Source organism: Gorilla gorilla, chromosome 10 (genome assembly GCF_029281585.2).
Source record: "Gorilla gorilla gorilla isolate KB3781 chromosome 10, NHGRI_mGorGor1-v2.1_pri, whole genome shotgun sequence".
Taxonomy (NCBI): Eukaryota; Metazoa; Chordata; class Mammalia; order Primates; family Hominidae; genus Gorilla; species Gorilla gorilla.
This window is the reverse complement of record NC_073234.2, coordinates 61,694,516-61,708,043: the sequence shown is the minus strand read 5'-3', so window position 1 is coordinate 61,708,043 and position 13,528 is coordinate 61,694,516. Positions and strand designations below refer to the sequence as shown.

Here is a 13,528-nt window from a genome sequence, read left to right as displayed (position 1 = left end):
AAAAATTCTAAAATTTGTGTGCAACTGCAAAACACCCAGAATAGTGAAAAAATTCTTGAGCATAAAGTACAAAGCTGGAGCCATCACACTACCTGGTGTCAAAATATACTACAAAACTGTAGCAACCCAAACAGCATTGTACTGACACAAAAACAGACACACAGACTTAAGGAATAGAATAGAGAACCCAGAAATAAATCCTTGTATTTATAGTCAACTGATTTTCAACAAAGTTGCCAAGAACACACTATTGGGAAAGGGCAGTATCCTCAATAAATTGTGGGAAAGTGTATATCCACAGGTAGAAGAATGAGATTTGACCCTTATTGCTCACCATATGCAAAAACCAACTCAAAATGGATTAAAGACTTCAATACAAGACCTGAAATTATTAGAATACATAGGGCAAAAATTTCATAACAATGAAATTTGGATATAAGTTTGAAATGACAATGAAATTTGGGCAATGAGTTTTGGATATGACCTCAAGAGCATAGGCAACAAAAGTAAAAATAGACAAATGGGATTACATCAAACTCAAAAGCTTCTGTGCAACAAAGAAAACAATCAACAGAATGAAGAGATACCTATCAAATTGGAGACAATATTTGGAAACTATATATATGATAACAGCCAACATATATAAGAAATTCAAACAACTAAATAGCAAGAAAATGAATAACCTGATTACAAAATGGACAGAAGAGCTGAATGAACATTTCTCAAAAGAAGATATACACAAATGACAAACAGGCATATCAAAAAATGCTCAACAACACTAATCATTAGGTAAATTCAAATCACCTCACTCTTGTCAGAATGGCTATTAAGAAAATGACAGAAAGTGTTGGTGAGGATGTGGAAGAAAGGGAACTCTTACACACCTTTGGTGGGAATATAAATTAGTACAGCCATCATGGAAAACAGTAAGGAGGTTCCTCAAAATGTTAAAAATAGAACTACAAAATGATCCAGCAATCCCCCACTGGGAATATATGCAAAGGAAATGATCTCAGTATGTCAAAGAGATAACTGCACTCCCATGTTTATTGCAGCACTATTTTTACAGCCAACATATGGAATCAACCCTAGTGTCCATCAATGGATGAAAAGATAAAGAATGTTATATATATACATGATGGAATACTACTCCACTGTAAAAAAGAATAAAATCCCACCACTTACAAAAACATGGAAGAACCTGGAGGACATTATAGTAAGTTAAATAAGCTAGGCTCAGAAAGACAAATACCACATGATCTCACTCATACATGGTCATTCATATATTGGGCAAACCCCACCTTCGATGTATAATGATGGTTTGGCTCATCACTCTGGTCTTACAACATTATTTGATTTCTACATGGGAGGAACCAACTGTGTAGGCGTTTCATACCCTGAGATTCAAAGGCATGTTCTATATTACAAGCTGAGATAATATTTCAGGGTTTATCTATTTTAACTGAAACTCATTTGAGATAATCTTTAAACTTCCTTCACAAATAGGAAAAAGCTTAGGAAAGTGATGGTTATACAGCTATAATTCTATCCAGGAATCAGAAATTTTAATAAGCTTCTATAAATTTTTACTTCTTCAGACACTAGTATTGATTTTAATCTTTACAATCAACAATTACTCATTTGTTGTTATGGGAAAAATATGACACATCTTTCCCCACTTCTGAAATCTATTCAGGGGAAATGAAATTTTTATGTTCCCTGAGAGAAAGAATAATCAGAAATGACAACCTGAAATGGCAAAGCTAAATAAAAAAATCAGAACTAACATGTTGTTTTGTTTTGTGGAGAAATGTACTTGGGTAGCTGCAATTAAAAATGTGTTTCTTGTCAAAAGGCATAGCCTTACAGATTTTGTTATTTACTTAAAAAGAATATTTGTTCCCTCAATTGAGGAAACAATGGCTATATTTGCTTTCAATGCCTCCTAAGGCTACTTGAGTACGGAATTGAATGGCAGGATAGCATAATAAATCCACTAACACAGGTCAGAAAAACTCCAAGCCTAATATGTCCCAACATGTGATTAATTTGGGAGAAAGTCTGGAAATTAAGGTTCATACCAAAAAGGGCTCAAGAGTACTGGCCTAGCTCTGTGTTGTCCTTGATTCAGAGGATTTACAGGCAAATGTCATTATTGTCTTAAAGATCTAGGTCCTGTTGGTCTTCTTCAGGATAAAAGTCAGAGGAAGCATATTCATTGGCATGGATCCTAACTCATGCTGGACTAGATCCAGAAAGTATATTTTTAAAAAATTCTGAAAAATCTGAAGGTTTAAACTGAGTGTGAAAATAGATTATCTTTTCAATATAAATGAAACTCAGAGTCAAAGAATTTTGAACAATAAAAGCCTGATTGGATGAATACTGTTTGCTAACAATTTTAATGTAAACATTCTTTATAAGGTCAAAGGTCTAGAAGGGCTTCAAGGATTAATTCCAATAATGCTTGCTACTAGGCTAGATTTGAAGCCATGTACATGATGACAACTTTGGCATGAAATCTGATCAGCCACCTGCCACAGAATGCTGCAGCCAGAAAGAGAGAGAGGAGGAATCCTGTGCAGTCCTTTAGAAAACAGGAGGCCAAAGCATATATAGAGACAGTTATAGTTACTAAGAAGTCAAAAGAAAAAATTTTCATTGATTAAATAGAAATGCAAAAGTAGAGAATGTAGTAATTATGGTTAATGCATGAGATACACTTTGAGTTCCTTATAATGAAAGCTGTGTGCTGTAGTACAGAGTATGTGATCATGGAAGTATCTCACTTTTCTAGTTCTCAGTTTCTTCATCTGTAAAATAGGAGGATTAGATTTCCTAAATTCCACAGGGTTGTTGTGAGGCTTAAATAAGATGTACCTGGAACAGATTAAGTGCTCAACTATTATGATGATGATGAATCAATGGAAAAGTAGGGGAATTGTAAAATTAGCATCTTTATTTGAAAGGGAAATTCTATATGGTTTTATGAGATATTAGTTCTAAAAAAATTTAGCTCATTTTTCTTTAAACCAACTAAAAATAAGCCCTACCCCCTTCCCCACCACCACCTGTGTTTTCTCCACTTAATCCTTTGGGGGAATATCAAGTTGTGTGTACATATATTTTTTTCCCCGGATTTTACTTTCCTGGGTTTTAGAGAAAGGACTAAAAGAATGATGTACAAATATATAAATATATTTTTCCCAGTACATGTTACTGGGTAATGATAAATATTTTCCATTAAAATAAATCACTGGATTTTTCCATGTCTTTTAAGAATTACTGGAAAGTGATGATAATTCAAATAATACACTAATGATATTAGGTAGGGAGTATCTAAGCTACTAATGTGCAACTTAAGAGAAATATGGGTAGAAAATAAGTGAAATACCCTACCCTCTACTGTGAAAAGTTTAGCAAAGTTATTTTTTGAGAAATTTAAGGAAAAACCATCTACCACAAATTAGCACTAGAAACACTTACCAAAGAGAAGGCCTGTGTGTTATAGAGAGTAAGGAAATTCCAGCCCCTTTTGCAGCCTGAAATATCTTTCCTTCGACATCAATGCTGACAGCACTGGTACATTCATCCAGCAAGGCATATTTTGGTCTTTTAAAAAGTACACACAAAAATTAATTATTTTGCTATATGAACTGTAAGTTTTTCTTTGGACAATATGAGTTGCATTGCTAACAATTTTAAAGGAGCAAAAAAGAATATGGCATTATTAAAGGCAATAAATGATAAAGCAAAAAAGTAGTTGTCCCATTCTTTGGACTATAATATCACATTTTTAATACATTTAAATAGATTTCCTGATGCTTTCTAATAATACAATAAGCTTTATTGTCTTGTAGATGAATGAATCACAAATATGAGACATAGGAAAGATGAGGCAGGTCACTGAGTACCTTTTCCTGCAGAAAGCAGGTTCATTGTTGGTGAGAAGGGTCTGACTAACTACATGAAAAATACATTGCAGTAGCTAATTATCAAACAGGCCACAGCCCTGTTAGCAAAGATTCAATGAGAAGATTATTTTATCAGCAATATGAATACCTAAGCATTACTAATGGAATTTCATCACTATAAGACTGCGAGAGTGAATGTGGCTCATCTTACAAATTTATAACACACATTTAACCTCATAATATTGGAACCATGCTCCAGAATCAAATTCTTAGGAGAAAAAGTAAATATTTTTCTAAGTATATTGGACAATTTTTTAAGCTTCTTTTTTACTTTGATAATGCGTGTCTGTTATCAGAGTCATCTTATCACTTGCCATTGTTTCCCTCTGCTTATCCTTTCTCCCTGTCATCTCACCCCCTGCTCTTACTTTTCTTTGTCCTTTCCCTTTCTTCTTTCAAGTCCCTCTGGACCGTTGGTACTTAGCATGACTTAGCTTAGTTAATGGGAACAAAGTCAACTCTTACACTGTCATTTACTATTCAATTTGGAGTTGAAAATCAGTATCAGGTATTTGCCGGGACAATTTCCTTTACAAAAAATATTCTGATTTTTAAAAATAAAATGACAAAAAAGTTTAAAAAACGAAAATCAGTAATTTCTTATCAGAATAAATCATTATTTGCCCTGTAAGTTACTGTCCTAAAATGGATTTGCTTATTAATAGAATCCAGTTACCTACCACAGGTCAGGTAGTCAGGGCTAATAGATACAGGAGTCAAAGACTCTAAAACTGCTCCCTATGCAAAGAATAAAAGATCAGTGCATGTTCTCCATGACAACATCAACGGAAGTAGTGTCACTGCTTGACCTTTGGTTACTGTTCTGGTTTAAGTATTAAGCATTACTTCTTTGTCTCAGAGTTATTTTCTGTTTTGTGGATGAATGATATTTTTAAGTGAACAAGAGGAAGAAGTAAAGGAAGTATAAAAGTGAAAGGTTGAGTAAAATTTTCCTTTTGTGTAAACCTCTTTCCAGTGATTAACATGTTTATTGCATTTTGGCTTATTTTTCAGAGTGCCTTGATCGAAACAGAGAAAATATACCATTTTAGAATTAGAAAAATGTATGCATCTTACACTCTGTTGTCATAGCAACCTCTACTCTAGCAGATGTAAGATCACATGTTTTAGTTTCCTTGGCAGGGCTGGTGTGTGTGTGTGTGTGTTTGTGTGTGTACTTGAATATATCAAGCAATAGCTAAAATCCGATACTGATATAAGAAAAAAAGCATTAGGTAATATTGTTTCTCAGATTTGCTTTCCTTTTTGCTTTGTGTATCATCAGTAGAATGGGCTTCGTGAAGGATTTAATCTATCCCCCTTAAGACAGGACTTTTTCAATCATTCTTGAGCTATTAAAACATTTAAAATCCTCTCAAAAAGAGAATACTATTGTGATGCTTAGTACTTCCTGCTAAAGTTCTTGATTTTTGCCAGCTCAAGTCTTTCACATCACAATTCAAACTTTAAATCATTTGAGAATGAGGGAAGGCAGTTTCCTATTGTTAAACTTTCTCTTCACTAGATTGAATACCTAAAATTCCTTTTATCTTTTGTCAAAAGATTGTGCTTTTCAACCACTTGCTCTTCTTCATTGATCTTTATATGGCTCACTAAATTTTCTTTCCACTGATATACTTGTGACTTATCTTCACTCATTATCACATTATATCCAAAATATTTTAGTTACACAAACACCAAGTATTTATTTCAGGTTACAGATATGTGAAATCTCTTTGGGTTAACATTTATTAATGCCACTTGCTATTTATTACAAGGTTTATTTTATTAACACACTGATACAGTGAGAAATTTATGGCTAAATTTTACATTCCACCATATTATATTTCTATGCTGGTGATCATATTACTGGGTACTTATGGCCTAGACCCAAACAGATTCAGGGTGATAGTGGGTAACAGCTGGTCATAAATGCCAAGCTGTAAAGTTTTTGTTGTTGTTGTTTTTGAGACGGAGTCTCATACTATTGCCAGGTTGGAGTGCAGTGGCACCATCTCGGCTCACTGCAATCTCCGCCTCCTGGGTTCAAGTGATTCCGCTGCCTCAGCCTCCCGAGTAGCTGGGACTATAGGCGCCCGCCACCATGCCTGGCTAATTTTTTTTAATTTTTGTAGAGACGGGGTTTCACTATGTTGGCCAGGATGGTCTGGATCTCCTGTCCTCATGATCCACCGGCCTCGCCCTCCCGAAGTGCTGGGATTATAGGCGTGATCCACCGCGCCCGGGATCAAGCTGTAAAGTTTACTCTTGAATTTCACTACATCTTCTGAGAAAGGAGTATCCCAAAATACACGTCACTGAAAATCCCAAATTAGCAAAATTTAGTTTATATTTTTAGCTAGCCATATTCTTAAATGTACATTATTATAAATAACATGTTATGAACACAACGAATAATTTTTCTCACTAAAAATCCCAGCTAAACACAAAAATAATATTTAGTGTGTGATTTAATTTACCTGAAGTTATACAACAAGCAAAACCAATTTATGGTGACAGAAATCAGGACAGAAATGTCTAGAGGGGACTGGATTGGAAGGGAGGATGAGTAATCTTCCCAGGGTAACAGAAATGTTTTTTATCTTGATTGGGGTATTGGTTACATAATGTAGAAACATTTATAAAAGTCATCCAATTGTATACCTAAAATATGTGTATTTGGTATATAAACTTTAGTACAATAACAATAAGCCCTGGTTAACTATTATATAGTAATACAGAAAAGCACATAATTACATATGAAATAAAAAGGATATAAATTATAATATGCTTTATGAAAATAGCTACATCAAAATAATAAAAATAACGAATTTTTGCATATTACCAAGACTGGGAAAAAAAATCCCAAAATTTTAACAGTGTTTAAATGTTACAGTAATTTAAAATTTGAATAATTTAAAATGTCCAAAATTTTAACAGTGTTAATAAGATAACAGCTAATGAGATAATCGCTAATGAGATAACAGATTTTTTCTTCTTTTTACTTATATACATTTTCTACTTTTATAAAATGAACATATTATATTTTAATAAAATTCTTTAAATCATTTTTTATGCTATGTTCTTATTCAAAAGGCTGAACCTAAATCTCATCAAGCTCTTTGCTCTAATTTCCAGTTTACGGAAAAAAATGGGAGATCGGGGAACAAGATAAAGGACCCCTACCCAGATTTACCTGATAAGGTAGCAATGAGGTAAATCTAGAATAGGCAACATTCTACGGGACAATTAACCCAATTCCTTCAGCAAGACAAAGGTATAAAAGGTAGGTGGGGCCTGGGAGGAGGAGAGACTCTTTAGATTAAAAAGGAATTAAGAGATGTAACAATAAAATGCAATGTGTGAAACTTGTTTAGATCCAGGTTTGAACAAATCAGTGTAAAAAGATATTTTTGAGACAATTAGGGAAACTTTGAATATGAACCATATATTAAATAACTTTAAATAATTATTACTAATTTAATTAGGTATTATTGTGACAAGTTATTATGTAAGAATATATCCTAATATTTCAGAGACTGTTCTCAAAGTATTTAGGGAAAAATATCATAATACCTGTGATTTGCTTTAAAATACTTTAGAAATTTAAAAAAATGAGTAGATAAATCAAGTGTAACAAAACATTAGACTTGTTAAATCAGTGTAATGAGAATATGGGGTTCTTACAACAATTTCTCTTTTTTGATGAAGTTTGACTTTTTTTCCATAATTAAAGGCTTTTAAAAAAATGAATAGCCAACTGAGTGCTTAGTGTGGGCCAACTAATTGCTAGGTGTTCGATAATACATACTTGACATAATTTTTAAAGTTCTCTATAAAATGTTACTACTTTCACAACAACTCACACAAGAGTGCTGCATCTGCCATCATTTATGGCCCATTCATGAATTCATGTACATAATTATTTGGTCCTTTTTGCCCAAGACTTAATTATTAAAAGTGAGGGCCGGGTGAGGTGGCTTACGCCTGTAATCCCAGTACTTTGGGAGGCCAAGGCGGGCGGATCACGAGGTCAGGAGATCGAGACCATCCTGGCTAACACGGTGAAACCCCGTCTCTACTAAAAATACAAAAAATTAGCCGGGCTTGGTGGCGGGCACCTGTAGTCCCAGCTACTCAGGAGGCTGAGGCAGGAGAATGACGTGAACCCGGGAGGCGGAGCTTGCAGTGAGCCGAGATGGTGCCACTGCACTCCAGCCTGGGCGACAGAGCAAGACTCTGTCTCAAAAAAAAAAAAAAAGTGAGTAACATAGTTTCTGACAACCTTCTGTGCCGCAAAACTCAGGTTCTTATTGCCAGAGATCCAAGGGGGTTGGGAGGGGGAATGGAATGAATCAGGAGAATCAGAAGGGCTTTAATATTTCCTTCCCATGTCTTCTGCTTGATATCCTTAAACTCAAAAGGCTATGAAGCTAGTTACAATTAAAAATGTTTTATCAGAAGCAATTATTTCCTGCCTCTTAATTTTTCTCAATCCATTGAAACCTACGCAGAATGGTCCCTTTTTCCATTGGCTATGGCTTTGAATTTCAAGGGGGAGAGCATTACTGGTTTAATAGGCTGCTGAATGGTTAAAAAGTTGACTTACCTTGAATTTAATAATTTAATTCAGAAAGTTTTACTGAATGTCTACCTATTGGATTTACACAAGTATCATAGTGATTGTATAGTCTTCATATTTTAAAATTAATAATCATTATTTCAAACTTAGGATACATAAAAATTTAATTTAGTCCTTTGTACACATTATTTCATCTAACATTACTCAACATGAAAGAAATAGAAAAACAAATACTTGGAGATTCTACTATAAGAAAAAATAATTTGGCCAGTCATGGTGGCTCACGCTTGTAATCCCAGCACTTTGGGAGGCCAAGGCGGGCGGATCACCTGAAGTTAGGAGTTCAAGACCAGCCTGGCCAACATGGTGAAACCCCGTCTTTACTAAAAACACAAAAATTAGCCGGGCATGGTGGCACACGCCTGTAATTCCAGCTACTTGGGAGGCTGAGACAGGAGAATTGCTTGGGCCTGGGAGACGGAGGTTGCAGTGAGCCAAGATCGTGCCACTGCACTCCAGCCTGGCTGACAGAGCAAGACTCTGTCTCAAAAACAAACAAACAAACAAAAAAACCAACTGTGAACTCTATGCACTAATTTTGTAGTAAGATATTTTTAAGCTACAGATGAAGACGATAAATCCTGTCCAAACTTTTGTTGTTCTTATTGTTGCTTGGTTTGGTTACAACAATGGACTAGTAGTTACCTGAATTTAGTATACTTACTTATGATAAAACATACGAGCCATGCCCATTCTTTGCTTTTCCCCTCCTGACAGGACATCTTTCCAGTCCATAACAGCATCCCATCCTTAAGAAAATAAAAAAATATACATTTTTATAAATCATTTGTTTAATTGTTACTATTTCTACCCTAGACAAGTGATTCCTGACAAATTCAAATTGTCAACATGAAGAACTTGGTATTTTATAGAATATATGCTTGGATAAACTACAGAGCCTCATGTATAAGCATTTTGTTTTAGATTTGATATTCTTCTGATGGTAATAACTTCTTATACTGACAAATGATCTTACAAGAATTCTAAACACTGACACTTTAAAAACTGTGTTTGTTTCTCAGTGTCTCCAGTGGGTTGATAGGCTTATACTTATCTTGGAGGGAGATGGGAGAAAAGACCCAACAAATTTTCATATGTCAATTACAAAGTCTACAAAGGGTAAGAAAGGAACTAATTTAGGTGGCTCCCCTGTGCCTAGCACTTTATGTGAGTTCTCTTATCATATATTTCACAGTTTTGTAAGACAGATTTTATTTCTTGCATTTTATAAGTGAGCAACCTACAGTTCATGGAGTAATCAACATGTCTAGGTTTACACATGTCTGGTTTCAACCTCCTAGGTTCGAGCTATTTACCCTCCTCAGCCTTCCAAAGTGCTGGGACTACTGGTGTGAGCTGCCGGATGGGGCCAGCTACTAATTCTTGTGACATCTTGAGATGTCAGAACTGGGATTTATATTCAGGTCTATCTGATGCTTTTATAGTTTTTCCATGCATGCTATCTCTTAAAACATCTTAACTGTTGACTTTCTGTTTGATATTTATTCAAAAAACAAGCATTCTATTTTTCTTACAAATAGAGTAGGTCTTGTATATTAATATGAAAATGTGCCCAGAATATCTGTACATTAAAAATCAAGTTTCAGAATTGTGTATATCATCATTGTCTTTCTGAAACACATACACATATACTTCCAAGAACAGAATTAGATTCATTTCCTAAGTTATTCATTTTTATAAAATTCTAAAATTTTATAATAAGCCTACCTTAATTTTTTAATTAGATTTTTTAAAGATTACTTAAAAATAAAACCATAGTTCCACTGCTGGAGAGTCTGATTTTCAAACAAGAAAATGATGCCAAAACCTAACAGATACTTAAACAGCAAAATTTCTAAATCCTAAGTGTTCAGGGATTAACTCTCATCTTTGGAAAAAATCCATGTTCTCTGTCATCTTTTTACTTGCTCAGCTGAATTTTTACCATTAAAATTTTGAAATTTTTACCACTAAATTTTGAAATAATCTTGGTCAACAGGAAAGAAAATAGCCCTCATTGCTTTATGTGTACTGTGTATCTGAAAAGTCAAATTATCAAAAATGATTATTTGATTCTTTTGCTGGTGAGAAGAAAAATTTGGACTTGTTTTTGAAATCCAAAAGTTTAGAGGGTTTGATGAAATAACATATATTAATTGTTAAGCATAAAATGCATCTTTATGTTTCTTACCATCTTCTTCCTTTAAAATTACCGCTACAAAGTACATTGCATTAAAAAATGTATAAAAGCATAAAAAAGAAACAAAACAATGGTTGCCTGATGGGGATAGGTGCAACTGGATGGAAGGAAACAGGAATTGGAAGAATTTTTTAGAGTACATTTAAAAATGCCCTTTCATTTATGAATTATGTGAAAGTGTTACTCCAAAAATTAAATAAGCAAAGACATACAATAAAGGTAATACAATATATGAAAAATTATCAATAAAAAATATCTGGAGTGAAAAGGAGACTTTCCCTATTTCCCAGTGACACCTGAAATCTCACTCTCCAGAGGAAATCACTGTTCATTTTCTTGGGTAAACTTCCAGAAATTGTCATTTTTTAAATAAGAAAATACACATAGGAAATAGACAAATCCTTAAAATTTTATGTTAGGAAAAATAATCTTAAAATACCATCTGATTTAGAGTTCTTGCTTCTAGGGAAAACTGTTGAAATAAAACTTTCCCTGTGATTGAATTTCATAGTATTTATGAAATGTAAGTGATGATTTGAGAAATAGACTTGGATTACTATGCAGTGGAGAAATATTCTGGGCTTAACTTTTTTTTTTCCCTGCCCCCTGAAAACATGGCACAAGAGAAAAGTATTTGGGTCAAAGGACACTTTAACTTTTACATATTTTAATAAATCACGTTCTTTGTTCTACTAAACCCAAAGGTTTTTGTAGGCAGGCAATATTGCATGATCACGGAACACATAAATCAAAACTCTGAGTCATAATGTTGCCTCTGACCCTGATTTAGTGAGACAAAGTCGGCAAAGAAGAGAATGATTTTCCTGCTTCCTAGAGATGTATACTCTTCTTTAGTTCATGTCCATTTGTTAACCCTTTTATGCTTTCCTGTTTTGTAACCTAGTTGATGGAATGGAATGTAGTTTTTAATTCTATTTTTATTATACCAACCAAAGGATTAGCTGGTCTAAATAGAACTTCAGTAGGCTTCTTTCAAATTAAATAATGCACTTGCAAATTTAAGTGTTTTCCTGCCTTGCTTAAATATTTCAGGTTTAAGAATTAAGCAAGTAAAACAGGTTTCCTTGAAGTTTTTTTTTATGTGCAAGGATATAATAGTTTTTATTATTGTTTAAAAAGCTAGGAGTTACCATAGTATAGTGGCATACCCTCGCATAGAACACTGACTTTCAAGTCAGATCTGTGCTTGAATCCCTGTCCCACAACTTGCCATGGGACTCTGAGTAAGTTACTAAATTTCTGAAATTAATCTTTAAGATGAAGATAGTAAAACCTACATCATTGGACTATTATGGATATTAAATAAGATGATATATGTAAATTCCACATAGTAAGCACTCAATAGCCCATAACAATTACGATTACATTTTTAAGTTTGGAAAATTCTTGGAAAGAGTTCTAGACCCTCTTGATGACTTCCAAAAGAATAGAATATTTCATGTTTATTCTAAATTTCTATTTGGATCATTAGATTTCAAACGTCCTCAAAATAACTTGCCCAAGATAAACATGTAGCATTTATTCTACCACAGCCTTCTGAAACTCCAAGGAGTTGACCACATGAAACAAAAAATTAATCTGCTTTCCATATATAGTAGGAATTACAAATACCAAAAATTAAAAGTATTTTTCTTGCCTGCCTTATTTGTTTATTGTAAGGATCAAATGAAATAATGTATGTGATATTGTTATATAAAACTTCAAGCATTATCACACAAAGACAAAGTATAGTATCAATATTACAACTACTAATATTACCATTAGCTACTAATTTTTTATTTATTTTTTTTTTTAGACAGGGTCTCACTCTTGTTGCCTAGGCTGGAGTGCAGTGATGCAATCACAGCTCACTCCAACCTTGACTTTGCGGGCTCAGGTGATTCTCCCACCTCAGCCTCCCAAATAGCTGAGACTACAGGGGTGTGCCACCATTCCCGGATAATTTTTGTATGTTTTGTAGAGAAGTGGTTTCACCATGTTGCCCAGGCTGGTTTCAACCTCCTAGGTTCAAGCTATTTACCCTCCTCGGCCTCCCAAAGTGCTGGGATTACAGGTGTGAGCTGCCAGACGGGGCCAGCTACTAATTCTTGTGTACTCATATGCCACTGTGCTAATGTTTTACATACAGTCTTATTTAATCTTCACAAAAAACTTATAAGGTAGATATTTATCCTCATTTTACAGTTGAAGATACAGAGAACAGGGCTAATCAAGATTTAATTCCAGAACTCTGAGTTAAAAGTCCATATTCTCAATCACTGTACTACTACTCTACTTCTAATAACGTAAGTGGGCTGTAAAATAGAACATAAAATACATTTAAAATTAAACTTGGTGTCTCATTTGTTATTTCAGTCATTTTTCTAAACTATCAAATTATATGAATTATTGAATTATTTGAAAGTGTGAATATAATTTTTTGTTTTATTTTATTTTATTTTATTTTTTAACTTTCAGGCTTGGGGGCACATGTGAAGGTTTCTTACATAGGTAAACACGTTTCATGGGGATTTGTTGTACATATTATTTCATCATCCAGGTATTAAGCCCAGTACCCAATAATTTTCTTTTCTGCTCCTCTCCCGCCTCCCACCCTCCAATCCTCAAGTAGACCTGAGTCTCTGTTGTTTTCTTCTTTGTGCTTGTAAGTTCTTATCATTTAGCCCTCCTTAAACGTGAGAACATGCAGTA

The 13,528-nt window shown here is 34.0% G+C and overlaps 1 protein-coding gene across 3 annotated transcripts in view; it reads right to left on the bottom strand.

Moving 5' to 3' along the window:
- The window catches only part of ABCD2 (ATP binding cassette subfamily D member 2), a 74,880-nt gene that overhangs the window by 23,272 nt on the left and 38,080 nt on the right, over positions 1-13,528 (bottom strand). The window contains exons 8-10 of one of the 3 annotated variants that reach the window (XM_055356944.2): positions 9,281-9,365; positions 3,487-3,612; positions 1,814-2,880 (exon numbers count right to left, since the gene is read on the bottom strand). In XM_055356944.2, coding sequence (XP_055212919.1) covers positions 2,706-2,880; positions 3,487-3,612; positions 9,281-9,365 — 386 coding nt within the window. In that variant the 3' untranslated portion in view covers positions 1,814-2,705. Of the gene's footprint in view, positions 1-1,813; positions 2,881-3,486; positions 3,613-3,647; positions 6,293-9,280; positions 9,366-13,528 lie in introns of those variants that run through there. The other 2 variants (XM_019037827.4, XM_055356946.2) reach the window with 2 other exon arrangements.